The sequence below is a fragment of the Monomorium pharaonis genome, chromosome 2 (assembly GCF_013373865.1).
Source record: "Monomorium pharaonis isolate MP-MQ-018 chromosome 2, ASM1337386v2, whole genome shotgun sequence".
NCBI classification, from domain to species: Eukaryota; Metazoa; Arthropoda; class Insecta; order Hymenoptera; family Formicidae; genus Monomorium; species Monomorium pharaonis.
In genome coordinates this window covers 4718256-4732895 of record NC_050468.1, presented here as the reverse complement: position 1 = coordinate 4732895, position 14640 = coordinate 4718256, and the positions used below count along the sequence as shown (strand labels likewise).

Genomic DNA, 14640 nt, shown 5'->3' with positions numbered 1-14640 from the left:
TTTTCGAACTCCGACGCATTCTGCAAATAGAGTTCGAGTTCAGAACTTTCCGCAGTATTAACGACTACTTTCGTGCTGACATGAATTCGCATGGAAACACTTGCACGGTCTAAATGTGCTGTCATGATTTATAGATATCGTTCATAATGCTTTCCTTTGCAATGAGACAGCTTTAGTAAAATGATGGATTACCATCGCCATATAGATGGTAATGTCAGCAAAAGTGAGATGCTCCGAACTTGCATTATCAATGAATTATTACTTTAGAATAGCCATGGCATCTTTTATATTACAAAAATTGAAATAAAATATAAGTCACGATTAAACTCATTTTAAATATCGAATAAATAATATGCAGTTTTTTTAAATAAAAATGGTAATATTATACATTATTGTTCCTGGATTATCATTTTTCAGCGCATTATTCTAAACTGGGGAAATTCCAACGGATTTGGCAAGTAAAACGATGAAAGAAAATTTCAAGCGCAGCGAAACAATAAAAAAAGATATCGTATCTCGCGTTTCCTGGGACGTGTCCAAGTTCGTGATCAACCGCGAAATTGTCAGAACATCATATACCCGACATATTCCATAAATACACAATCACAATCGCTCACATGTGAGGAATCTCAGAAAACCGTGATAAATTTTTCGCTCTTTTCGCCCTTGATCTCGAACGTGCCGCGAATTGAAGTTTTGTTTGTTTTACGAACCGAACTTTTTAGCGACCAGAAGGAATTTCAAGACGGAAAGCAGGGAAGTAATGATAGCGTCGCCAGTAAAAAACCGAGATCGGGTAAGAGGTTCAAGAGCGCACTCAAGACGAGGTGGAGAAGAACGGGATAGAGCGCGATTCAACAGAAGTTTCAAAGAGCAACGATGACGAAGTGAGGAGACAAACTTTTCGCGGAAAGTCGAGGTACCGAGGGAAATTTTCAAAGGTCACTTTCGGGAAACGTGAGGGATCATACATGTCTTTCTTCACCTCGCCACTGCACTTTAAATTCTCATTGAACTTTCTACTTGCTAAATCCATTAGTTAAAATTTTACAAGCTAGGTTTATGCCCCGAAAAATCACAAGGAGAACGATGGTACGTCATTGTTATTATTCCTATTAAAATTTGTTATTTTGTTCATTTTTGTTTATTTCCAAAAAAGGCTCGTGTTTATGAATTTTTTAAGAGATTAAAATAATTAAGATGCAATTTTCATAAAAATATTTATTAATTTTTATAGATGATTATATTTTTTTGTCCAATAAATAATATACAAAGATTATTTTTGTCTTATTTTAATTTTTGAATCATTATTTGGTCAAGTTTCGTTTTTAACACTAAAACAACCGGCATTATATTGTACATTTCTACCATTCTTTTGTTTCTTTTTTAAATTTCTTTACATATCTGTTATATTTATTAATTTATTAATCTAAAAATAAAAAATTCGACAAAAATCGAATAATAGTTCTCGTAATTTATTTTAGAAATCTTAAACCCGTCATTTTGATAAGTTTGATTTTTCTAGTGTTAATATTGATTCTATGATTCGAATTTAACAAAGTAAAATATCCCCTTAAATAACGTAAAAAAGATCCTGTATTCTATAAAAGATATTTCAGAAATTATAGCTTTATATATTCCAACGGATTAATCTTGTTATTTCATTGTCCTTTTCCGTTTGAATATAATATACGAGCTCATCGAGATAACGATGTACTTCATCTTACGTATAAGATTTTTTCATGTTAGATGGAATCTCATCTTGATTCGAACGCGTGCTACGCATCACCGCGGAATCGGAATTTCCTTTCACCATAGATGTAAACCTGTTTTACACAAGCTTTTTTTCACAGTCACGCTTTGACGACATTACGTAACGTCGGCGACAATTTCGGAAAGGTGTTAAAAATCCGTGGGCCATGCACCAGTTAATACGTACCGGTTGATACGGAAATCCGTCGAGCGTGTAGACCGCGTTTGCTTATCACCAATCGCGTCTGGTCGGACAGGTGAACCAGCTACTTAGGTCACTTTCGAACGTGACTGTTCTGCATTAAACTACCGTTCTGCCATGGATCACCGAATATTCGAGCTTATCATTACGATCTCTTTTTTCGTATCGTTCTCACGATATACAAGTTTTTTGTGAAATAAAACAAAAATCCCGTCTCGCGAGGTCAAAAAGACACTAAAGTTATGTGTAGACCTGCGTCAAAAATCAAAAAGTAGTTTCCGTTCCCGATCTAATCACATTCCCCACGGTTATCTATTACAGAGCACCTGCCTACCCCACTTTACCTATTATTAATTATCTCGACGCTACCTCCTGCGCCATAAGCGCTCACGAGAAGATACTAAGAAACCCTCCCTCGAGGGCAGTTGAGTGAATCGACGCATACCGCATATGCATTCCAAGCTTAATTATACATCGCAAACACACATCGCGTCCACTTTTACGGTCGATAATTCGCCTCGCGTTAACGCGTTTCTGTTTGTTACGCCGTGCCAGGTCGCTACAGCCCTCCTCTCTCTGCCGTCATCCGTGCCCTCGGCATAATCAATCCGACGTACTAACGAAGTTTCACGGCGCGATACATTGGCTTCGAGAGATTAACGCCGCACACATCGCATGTTGCAACGTTCGTCAGACATCTCTCTCTCCCTCTCTCTCTCTCTCTCTCTCTCTCTCTCTCTCTCTCTCTCTCTCTCTCTCTCCTTCCCGTGCCAACCACCTTCTTCGGGTTACGTTAAATACGCCAAAGGCGTCTGCGTTAACTGTTAGGTACGCGATCGCGGTGTTATCACCTACGTGCACACGCGAACGTAGCGCATAAGCGCGCGCTGTATGCTTTCGCGCGGCAACCGTAGATAAATGCAGACGCGAACGCCGGTATTTATGCACATGCACTCACGCGTGTGTCCCACACGACGAACGGCGTTGCTGCTCGCTTTACGAGGGAGGTCGCGCGCCCGTGACGTTTACGGCCGAACGAAACCCCGCGCGCGATGCACCGCGATTTAATTCCCGCGCGCGCGTTGTATTCCAAGCCGAAAGTTTTTCCCGGGGAATACGATACCCTGGAGTAACACCGGTGCCATAATTTTCCTCGTAGCTAGCTATGTCGGCAAGCTTTACTGGTTATTGCCGCGACGCGCGACGCTGTCGCGGAGAGGAAAATTTTTCAGCGAGCCAAGCGTACTAATACGCAAAAAACGCTAATTCTCCACAGATTAAAAAAAAGTAATATTTAAAGATTATCTACCATTTTTTAATTTAATGAGAAAAATATAATAGTAATAAAATTAAAAATTGTATTTTCCAATATAAATCTATATAGTTCGTGTTTATCATTCAATATCTTATACATAGAGCTAATTTACTTTAAACGATATGCATATCGAATGAGTGTTGAAATAAAAATAATAAAATTTCAGAGTTGCATTCGTTCCGATAAATATAACATTTTTCTTCATTTTATCATGTCAATCGTATTCGCTATATACATGGTGTCCTGTAAACCTTCCGTCAATGTTTACAAGCAGGTAGAGCGCATTAAACTGAACAGAAAAGTTCATTACCGTTTTGTAATTTTCGCAATAGTTAATAAGTTGTTGATTACACAGGCACACACAAAAAGTGGTTGGTTCAGCGGACCAGATTAGTCAATCCTTATGTATTTTGACTCGCTGACCTCAAATCCAAGATCAGAATTGCTCAGTTGACTCATTTTTTCCTAATTTCAAAAAACACCACTTTTTTGTGTATCTGTGTAATCAATAACTCATTAACTATTGCAAAAATTGCAAAACGGTAAAATACTTTTCTGTTCAGTTTAATGCGCTCCATCTGCTTGTAAACGTTCACGGAAGGTTTACAGGACACCCTGTATATTAATTAGTTGTATAAAGTTTTTTTTATAAATTATTACATTATTAATCCTTGTAAGATCCAATCATAAGTATTCCGCACCGATTTTTTTCCATGGAAGTGTTTCAAAATGTCGAAATAATTAAACTACACTGCGTGTGTTAAGTTAGCTTCCACACATAAAAATTCTGTAGTTCTGTAGTTCTGATATGCCATGAGTTCCCGTTTTATTTAGAAAAGATAAAAAGTTCTCTATAGTTTAGAAAAAGAGTTCTGTTGATTTTGTCAACAAATTAAAATTAAAATTTAAAAAATAGGGTGCTAACTTCTTATCGAAATTTTAAGTTAAATAGTTTTGAATGGCTCATAACTTCATTTTGCAATTATCTAGAGTTCCTGAAGCATGAAAAAAATTCAATTAATTAAAAATAATTAAAATTTGTTAAAAATTCGATTTTAAGATACAATAGTTTTAAGACGTTTCTATTGTTATTTCACTTATTCCAAAGAGTTCTCGACAAATAAAAATATTTTAGATAAAAAATTATAAAATTATGAATAATTCTATAATTAATTCTATAAAAAAGATTCTATAATTTTTATCTAAATTTTTTTTATTCGTCAAGAACTCTTCGAAATAAATAAAATAACAATAGAAATATATCTTAGAACTATTGTATCTTAAAATAAAATTTTCAACAATTTTTATTTTTTTTAATTAATCGAAATTTTTCTTATGCATCAGGAACTTTAGATAATCGTAAAATGAAGCTATTGAGCCATTCAGGACTATTCAATCGACTGAAATTTCGATAAGAAGTTAGCATCACATTTTTTAAATTTTAATTACCGACTGTTAATCAACAAATCTCTTTTTCTAAACTACATCAGAGAACTCTTCAAAATGAAACGGGAACTCATATCAAAACTATAGAATTTTAGTGTGTGGGGGCTAACTTACACGTATGTACACTAATTTTATTTTTTCCAGAGATAAATATAGATATTTACGGTCGGTTGTTAACTTGTTCATAAACTTATCTAATATCTTTATTTAATAAAAATAATTTAAATTTAAAGCTTTTGCGACCATTGTTACTTCCAATAGAAAGGGCTTCCGGATACATACCGCATTGAAAGCATGTTCATGAATTTTTAGACATTTTTGAAACATTATAAGTATATAAATGAAGAATTTAGAAACGAGGTACTTATGATTGTGCGAATAAAGTAAACTCTGCCATATTGTACGATAAGAGTTAATCATATGGACAATGTTGTCACTTATCTTTTATCATGCTCATCAACCATTTGAAGATAAAACTGTCGATTGCAAATAAAAGTATTTAAATACTTTAATTAACTTTTTCATTTTGTTTCACCAAGTAACTAAAATATGTATAGCCCTTTACAACTTTTTAGCTTCTGCACAATAATAATTTTTATTTCTGAATTTCTAAAATATTTTTAATTCTCTAACCCCCTTTCTCCCTCTCCTCCCCCCCCTCTCTCTCTCTCTCTCTCTCTCTCTTTCTCTCTCTCTTTGATATATTTCATTTTAATTTAAAGATGTTTTCTCCAAATAAATATAAACAATATGATGAATAATGTGTGTGTGTGTGTGTGTGTGTTGTGTGTGTAATTCTATTCTTTCTATATCTATTTCTATTTTTTCTATATATTTTATTGTTTTTAATGGAAAATATTAGTTTTTTCTATTGGCATAAATTTTATAACAAAAAATAAAAATTTGCTTATCTGTTTTTATTTACTGCATTTTTGTGTTCTTTTTAATTAAGTTTAATAAAATAATCTTTAATAACTAACAAATTTAGTGTAGAAAATGTACTTCTAAATCAAGTCTGCGCGCTGCAATGATTAAGTTTCTGTATGGCAAAACGACTCGAAGGATTTGCTTAATCATAATTTAGATGTCCGATTAGATGTGACGGAAAGAAAGTCGTGTTGTACTAAAAAGACTCACAGACTCGCAGACTCGCATAATTACTTTGAATACATATGAAAACAATATAACATCTCTAAAAAGCATCTCTTGATAACACCATATTATTCCAAAAGTTTTGACTTTATGCGCTGTGCATTTTCTGTGAAGATAAATGGAAAATAACTTTTTCGCTATCAGTGGATGAAAAATAATTCTTTTCTCACGTGTCATTTCACACAAAAGGATCAATATTTCGACGCATAGGTAACAAAAAATATTGTATGCGACATGTACGGATCAGCTATTGCCCGCCCGTGCGGGTGGACATATCCCGCACTTACGGGAAATTAGCCCGTACGTTAGCAAATTCACCGTATTAGTTACATAATATAAATATCTATTTCCATTTGATCGCACGTGATGAATCACCTCCACTTGCGATCAAATAGAATTCAGGAAATTATATTACGATCAAAATTCGACTTCAGAATCATCCGCAACGTTAAGGATTACAATCGCCATCGAGAGAGAAAACATTTACGTGGTCCAACGATCGAGATCTTAAAACCGTTTTTACTCGGCGATTTCGGCGAGCTCGAGGTTTGGCTGACAGTCCTGTCGATTTTCACCAGCACGGCCGACGCCTTGCAACGGATGGTCGTAAAACGCAGATGTTCTTTTCTTTTTGGTAGCGCGTACTATATTTTATCGGAAATAAAATGGATCACGGCCAAGCGCGATGCGCATGCGAGAAGCTGCTGAAGAAAAATCATAGCGTTTGTTTTTCGTCTTTATTAACGACCGTATCGATTGCGGTTGATCTAAATTGTAAAATCTAGAACGTGTGCATTAATGAAATTAAACCGAGTACTATGGCTGCGGAACACTTCTCGGAACACTTATCGGAATAAAAACATTGCATTTTTATTCGCACCACGCGTAAAACAAAGTGCGTAAGCGAAACAGAATAGACGAGATAAACGCGGGAGGCACGTCTCGCCGGTCATCTTCAAAAAATATCGCGTTAGGACCCGGGAAATTTTTGTTTTATTTACCAGGAAGCGGAGGCCACACACCTGGAAACGACGCACAATGGTGCATTGTCCGCCCGCGGCGCACGAGCGTCGGGGTTTTAATCACGGATGTGCCCGCCTTTGTCAATTTCCATAGTTCGATTCTCCAACTATCTGCGGCGTGTGTTCGCCCACGGTCTGGGTCGTGCATCGTACACATCGGTGCATCTGGGTAGAACGCACGGTCCCATCCAGTCGCATCCGGCCTACATTGCCGTACGCGCGCGGCGCGTCCAAGGAAATGCGAGCCACTAAATGGCCGTGTAACACGCGGATCTTACGTAACGCTAATGCAGTGACGATCGCTCCTCCTCAGAGCGACACGCGACTCTTCCTTGGAACGATTTACTCGGGCTTGGCAATAGAATATAAATTTCGCCTTCGATCTTTGAGCCCGACTTTGATAATCATTTTGCTGAAAATACGTAAGCGAGCACGTATAAGATATAAGATATGTATCATACTACACTAATATACATTGTTAAATATTAAGAGATTAAATTTAAACCAATTGAGTTATAAATAACATTTTGTTATTTTTAACACTTTTACGTGTGTCGAAATTTATTATTTTAAACACAAAATATGTGATTAAAGAAATAACTATATCTAATTATTTATTTTTGTAGTTGAATTGCTGAGTTTCCAAATAGTATTTACATTAATAAATGTACCCAATGTAATGACATGACATATTAAATTAAATTTTAGTCTAATTTAATAAATTTCTCGAGTTAAAGTGTTAGCTTAATTTTTTTAGTCAAATTAACGACATATTAAAAAAGTAATTAGGACTGATTTAAAAATTCCTCGAATTAAATACAATTTAATATTACAAATTTAATCGTTTAACATAATCTTTTTTAAGAATTACATTACATTTTAAGTGATAACTAAATCTAAATATTGAATAATTTCTATTTGTAAGCATTAACTGTATATCCAATAAAAAAGAGAAAATTAAAGTAACTGAATCTGCGATACAAGTTGCTCGAATATCATCTTACAATTAAAAGAGAACCGCAGAATAATCTGTTTACGCGTTCACGATTTACATGCACAGGTGAACTGAAAAAGAAATTCGAGAACAGCGGCGACACTGTTGAAGCTTCATCGGCCCATGTAATAACGGTATACATTCCATGTGCACACACGTCTTTAATTACCCGATAAAATCAGATGGAGAACAATGCGCGGCGATAAGACGTAATCATGCGTGTTAACTGAGCTACTTTTAAATATAAGTTGATAAGAATAGAACTGGAGATTACTGATTCTTCGTGCACATATAAAGAATGATAAACCTCTTTCCAACATTCCAAATATGATGATTAGAAATTACAAAATATTTTTCTGAAACGAAACAAGTGACAAAAATTTAAACAAGTTTTCTACCTCATTATGCAGATTTTATTAAGGAAATTTTTAGAATTTTTTTTAAGTAATTAAATATTTTTCAAAATTACTTTTCGTTATTTATTTATTACTGTTTAAAAATTAATTTTCTGAATTAAAAAATAATTAAGCAATTCAGATAAATTTAATTTTTAACAGTTCATTAACCATAATTTCGAATCTCCTAACAAATTGAAATTAAAAATTAAAACATTTTAAGCTTGAGGCGTTGAGTTAATCAGATTACGGCGACTATAGTCGGAAATAAAATGTTTTATTTTATTCAATAAATAAATTTGTTTAAGAAGAAATTATTTTCACTCTGTTTTCGAGCTCAATTGTTTCCTAGAAAAATATAAAAAATTAAGTTACAAAGATAATTTTAGTTATAGATGACTAAAGATAAAAATAATAAAAAAAAAATTTTTAACTGAATAAAAAAACTTAATAAAAAATCATGTTTTAGTCCAATCCTGAAAAAATTTTTTATTTGGATGTATATTTTCTTCCAACTTAACGCTATATTAGTATTTTTAAATTCAGTTTTTGCATTTATCCAAAAGATTTCTGTGTAAAGATAACTGTAAATAATCAACATGCAATCTAAGCACTAATTGTAAGTAGCGGTGGCTATTATAAATATATTTGAACCATTGTTGGAAGCAAGAACAAAATTTGAAACTAATGTTTCAACAAACATATCTTTTTTATATTTATTTAATCATAAAAAAATTGTGAATTAACATAAAAAGATACAATAAAAGACTCATACAAAAACTTTTTATTCAATATTTATTTAATAACCAATAAGTCTTATCAACTCAACAGTGCAAGAATGTTTCCGGCATAATTAGCAATTATAAATACAAAAAATATTAAATAATAGCATATCGAACGTTTTATTTATAAATGCCAAGAAAAATAAATTTTATGTTTTTCTTTCAGTATTTTAATAAAAAAAATAGTTATTTTTCGTCCAAAAAAACTGATTTTTACTCCGAAGCAGCAAATGCCTGTTTTTTCATCTCTAGTTTTGACGACAGTCGCAAGTGTTCTGATTAAAATAACTTTTGAGTGCTTAATTTACGTCCAATGGCGGAATCAGAATCACAGTCGATGAATCGTGCAGAAGTCAAATAGAACAATTGTTCATAATTTTTTTTTAAACAAGAAATCAATCTTCAAACAATAACAAATAAACAATAAAGAATAAATTTGAAAAATATTTCAACTTTCGTAAAAAAAAAAAACCCCAAAACAGCGCAGCAAACTAGAAAACTTCACAAAAACCTTCTTTAATGCGCCTTATGAAGAAAGCTTGCGATTTCCGCAATGTCTCGCTGTAAAATGTTCTACCACATTTGCTAAAATATTGCAGAACCCAAACTTCTCGGGAAAGTTTCGAGACAACAACCGTTTCGACAACAACGTCAATGACAAATTTGCTCGAAATTCGTGAGAAAAGTTCTCTTAATTTGCTACCAAGTTTTGCTATTCGGAGTACACGCATGTGTATTCGTGCACAGTGTCAGGTGTTACAATTCGCAGCTCTCCCACATCAGGTTACCCGAAAAGTTTGAAGGAGGACCCAGAGTCTGATTCTCAACAAGAGTTCGTTCGGGGTAAATGCGAGTTGCTGCGAAAACGGAGGAGGCGGAACTCGATGTTACGAGAACGAAGCCGTAAGATCGCGCGTGAGAGACGACGAAGGAAGGCGGAAGAGGGGGTGCCACCCTACGCACTGGCATACATCTCGATCGATATCAACGGGTCGCAGGTACATCGAGAGAAAAAAAAATTGCGGTAACCACAGTATTTTGTATCACTATAATTTATAGTCATTTTTCCACTCAATCGTATTTTTATATTCAACAATATAAATTGTAGTTTGTTTAAACTATATTGAAGACCTGTGTGAACCTAGCACCCGACTTTTTAAAAATTAATTTTTCTTTATGAAATACGTTAGCATTTCGTTTGTAGTTGTTTGTAGTAACAATAATTTCGTTTGTAATTTAATAAAATAAAAAATATTAAAATTAAAAAAAATGACTTGCAGCCGACATTGAGATATCACAAATCCGCTTGCGGGATTCGATTCAGAATCATTTGTAGTTGTTTGTAGTGAGAGTTTTGCTTTCGTTTGTAGTTAAACCGTTCGCGTTGTATAATTATTTATAAATTTTTTCAATAATTGTTGATATCGATCGAGATGTATGCCAGTGCGAATGATTCAACTACAAACAAAAGCAAAATCACTACAAACGATTCTGAATCTCGCAAGTGGATTTGAGATATCTCAATGTCGGGTACAAGTCATTTTTTTAATTTTAATATATTTTATTCTATTAAACTACAAACGAAATTATTGTTACTACAAACAACTACAAACGAAATGCTAACGTATTTCATAAAGAAAAATTAATTTTTAAAAAATCAGGTGCTGGATTCACACAGGTATATTAAAATTCTCATAATTATAATATTGGTTTATGCAATTAGTGATACATTTGCTATAACTATCAAATGGAGACTTTAACATAATAAATTTGTACCATAAAACAATCATTATAAGCATATAATTGTTATTATAGTAATAATTATAGTAATAATTACTATAAAAATAATAATCTTGACTATAATTGTTTTACTATGCAAATAAAGTTACAAATACAACACATTTTTCTATCAGTGCAGCTTTGTTCGTGGTTTGTTCTTTCTTTTTCTTTCGAATCGCGATGGATAGACGAAGCGACCTTCCCTCCCTCGCGAGGTGCGACGACGATAAGATACCGACGATGAACATTTCGAATTGAAATCGCCGATCGAGATCGCATACCTCGAACGAGGTGATCACGAATGGGCGAACACGTCGTTTCGCATCCGAAAAGAAATTCCACGTAGAAAGAATTTCAGTCGATCGTACACGCTCGATAAACATGATATTATATCTTCATTTTTTTCTTAAATAAATAAAGACAAATATATATTTATCTTATAGGTAAATTTACCAAGAAGTTGGAACAACCGACCCTTAAACATATAAAAGAGCGATCGTAACGAAAAATCTGTGCGTCGTCGCGAAAAGAGCGACAGGGTCTTTCGACATCGCGCGCGCGCACGCGAAGAGAAGAAAAGAAGAAGTTAAGCGAGTCACATCGTAGACTCACGCACGCACGCACGCACGCACGCACGTACGCATACATTTCATTGAAAATGTCAAAAGCAACGTGAGAACAGAAATCACGTTTTACGCGATTATTACACCCGACTTGAAAGCTGTTTCGAGCTGTAATCCGTACGTAACGTTATAGCAAACTATCGATGAAATCCGACCGCAATGTATTAATTACGTACCAGCGGCGTGCGTTTTTATTTCTCTTTTTTCCATACTGTTGAGTTGATTCAGTGAAAAATAGACGAACGCGATAAAATCGATGCCAACTGTATAATTGCGTGCGTACGTGCGTCACACAGGCGATAGCATTCGCCGAAAAGGCGACGACGAGAGGTAAATTATCGTTCGTCCAAGCGAATTCGACTTTGCGCAACCGCTGGTAAAAATAAGTAATTGGTAATCGCGACATCGGTGAATGTAATTTTAAAAAAAGCGAGTCTACCGTGCGTCGTATATCCTAACAAATGATGGGAAGTTTCCCAGGTCTCACAAAAGGGTTGATATTATCTGCCATTGTGCGGAAACTCGAGTGCAATCGAAATAATTAAGGAACAACCACCGACCGAGAGATTATTATTAGGATTATTATTAATATGTCGTCGGACCGATCGCATTAAAGATCGGCTGGAGATACGAGGCTGACGCATTGGAAACTCGGTGACTCGAGTGATATTAATTGAACGTCTGTTTTCCTCCTATTTTAAAGCCGATCACTGAGGAGACGTAAACACGTGTGACGTGCTATCGCTCGAGCGAGTATCAGTTCCGAGATGAGAGAATATGAACTCTCTTATCGAAATCGACAAAAGGTGACGGCGAGGAGGTTCATCGATGTTATTGTTGTGACTTGTGCAACAAACGTACGTGCAGTATGCGTGATCCAAAATAAATTGCGAATTTTCCGCGAGCTGCGTAACAAATGTTACAATAGCAAAATCGATTTAACGGTGGACCAATCGCGAAACCACTATGTCAAACTGATAGAATTATTGTAGCAGTGATAAAAATCTCGTCGCGTTTGAATGGCATTTAGCGTGACTCCTCAAGGACGCGAGACAATTAGGCGTGCGTATTATCGAAACTCGAAGAATTTGTTGGCTTACCTCTAATTTTTCACAACTTGTATTTTGTAAAAGCCGTGAATAATTTTTGTCGCGGTTAATTATTTTGGAACGTGCTGACAGCTACGTGACACGTAGTGCGCTCTTAATTTTCTGGAAAAATAAAACACTAGAAAGAAAAATCCAGGTTTTTCCTCTTTCTCAAAAATGCGAAAAAATTGTGACATTGAGGTACTGGTCTTAATTTTTCGGAGAAATAAAATTGAAAAAAAAAACTTGTTTTACAAAAAATATAGAAACATACAATTGCGATAATAATAGCAATGTATTGATAAATTACTTACTTATAAAAGCTCTTAAATGTAAAAGAAATTTTAAAACTCAAAAAAATATATATATAGTAAGAAAGAAAACTAAAAAAACCTTCTCCTTCTCTAAAAAAAACAAATCAAATGAGCCACTTTGGGATCTCCCTGTCTTCCCCTCTCTTCCCCGCAATAGAGACAAGTAAAAATAATAAGTTCTTTTGTAGTTCAGTAACTAACTAAATCTGATTCTAATATTCAAAAAATTATTACTTATTGGGAACTAAATCAGCATACAAAGCTATTAAACATCTTGTACACAAATAATTAATTATCGCTTACTAAAATATTAATTCGTATTTTCCTGCTAGTAAAACATATGCGCATTTCTAATAATTTGTTTTTTTGCTTGAAAAAAAAAAGTATTAATACCTAAAAACAAAAGCATTGATGGAGCATTATTTTAAGTCTTGACTTACAGCATATACTTGAGAGCATTGTTCATTATGTTCTTCAAGGATTTTCTCTCGGAGTATTTTGTAATCTATTGTAGTCTTTTTCACTACTGGAAATTGTACGCTTCGTGCAAAAAATATTTCCAAGCACTAAAATCTATTTTAATTGTATAATATAACGCCTTCTTCACTTATTAATTTGTTATTCATCGATTGTTACTTAAAATTATTTATTTTACACTTTTATTAACATACGTTCTCATAATAACTTCTTATATTTTTTTTATACGTTTAATAGCTTCGTAGTTGATTTTACATCTTTTCCGATAAATTAAAATTTTTTAAAGATCAAAATCAGATCAAGCAGTTTACAAACTTCAAAAAAGCATACCTTTTTTACTTGTTACTTCTGGAATCCAAAATCAGTGTACCAATTTTATTTGTCGTCCTTTCTGAGAATTATTCCGGGATAAAAACTAGTCGACATATAAATCTAATAGTAGATAAGATTTTAAACAGACGCAGCGGACATCCGTGACGAGTAATTTATCTCTACAAGGTAAGATGCAAGATTATTACAACATATATATGATTAGAACAATTATACATACATATTAAATTACGTTTATAAAAGATAGCAATGTACAGTTATGAATAATATTGTACAATATTCCAATTAGACACATTGCGGGAATTTTTAATCCAAAATAAACTAGAAGTTATCACAAAAATAGAAAATTACAAAATTTTAAACGTTCTATTTTTTGTGATTCTAAAGTTGAATGAAATTTATAAAATAACGGCCACGTAAGGCCAATTCTTGTTAAATGTTAAAATCTTCAAATCTGTCGTGATTAAGAGAGAAAGAGAGAGAGAGAGAGAGAGAGAGAGAGAGAGAGTGACGTCGATTCGCGAGAGCGAGGGAGGAGCGGAGCGGGAGTTGATCGTACCAGCTGTGCGCAGAAAGGGAGGTTAGGTTAGATAGGAATGGCGTTTAGGGGTCGCGGGGTTAACCCCGCGGGATCGAACGACCCGACGCGCGATTGCAACGGGAACGCGTGACGCATGCATGCAGCAGAGAGAGAGAGAGAGAGAGAGAGAGATGCGCGAGGGGGGGTTCACAGGTACTCACCTCGTTGAAGGCCATCTTCTTCGCTATGCTTCCGGACTCGCGGCTGCTTCCGGCGCCTCCTTGCCCCACTGCTCCAACGGAAGAGTATCCTCGAAGGGAGCTGCCGGGCTAGTAGTCCCAGCAGCAGCAGCAATAGCAGCAGCTGATTCCACCAGGCGTCCAGAGGGGATGATCCTCCAGGGGAGGGCGACAGAGCATCCAGATCGCTGATGGCACTCGCAACGCGAC

General features: G+C 34.8%; 1 protein-coding gene and 1 long non-coding RNA gene across 2 annotated transcripts in view; one reads left to right on the top strand and one right to left on the bottom strand.

Annotated features, from left to right (window-relative positions):
- Positions 1-14532, bottom strand: part of LOC105840137 (serine/threonine-protein kinase 26) — a 140195-nt gene extending 125663 nt beyond the window's left edge. Inside the window, exon 1 of the mRNA XM_028194556.2 lies at positions 14413-14532. Coding sequence (XP_028050357.2) covers positions 14413-14427 — 15 coding nt within the window. The 5' untranslated portion in view covers positions 14428-14532. The remainder of the gene's footprint in view (positions 1-14412) is intronic.
- LOC118644513 lies at positions 5597-10256 on the top strand. Its single transcript, XR_004962287.1, has 2 exons — positions 5597-7311; positions 7950-10256. It is a non-coding gene; the product is annotated as an uncharacterized LOC118644513 (long non-coding RNA).
- Positions 14533-14640: the final 108 nt, after the last annotated feature.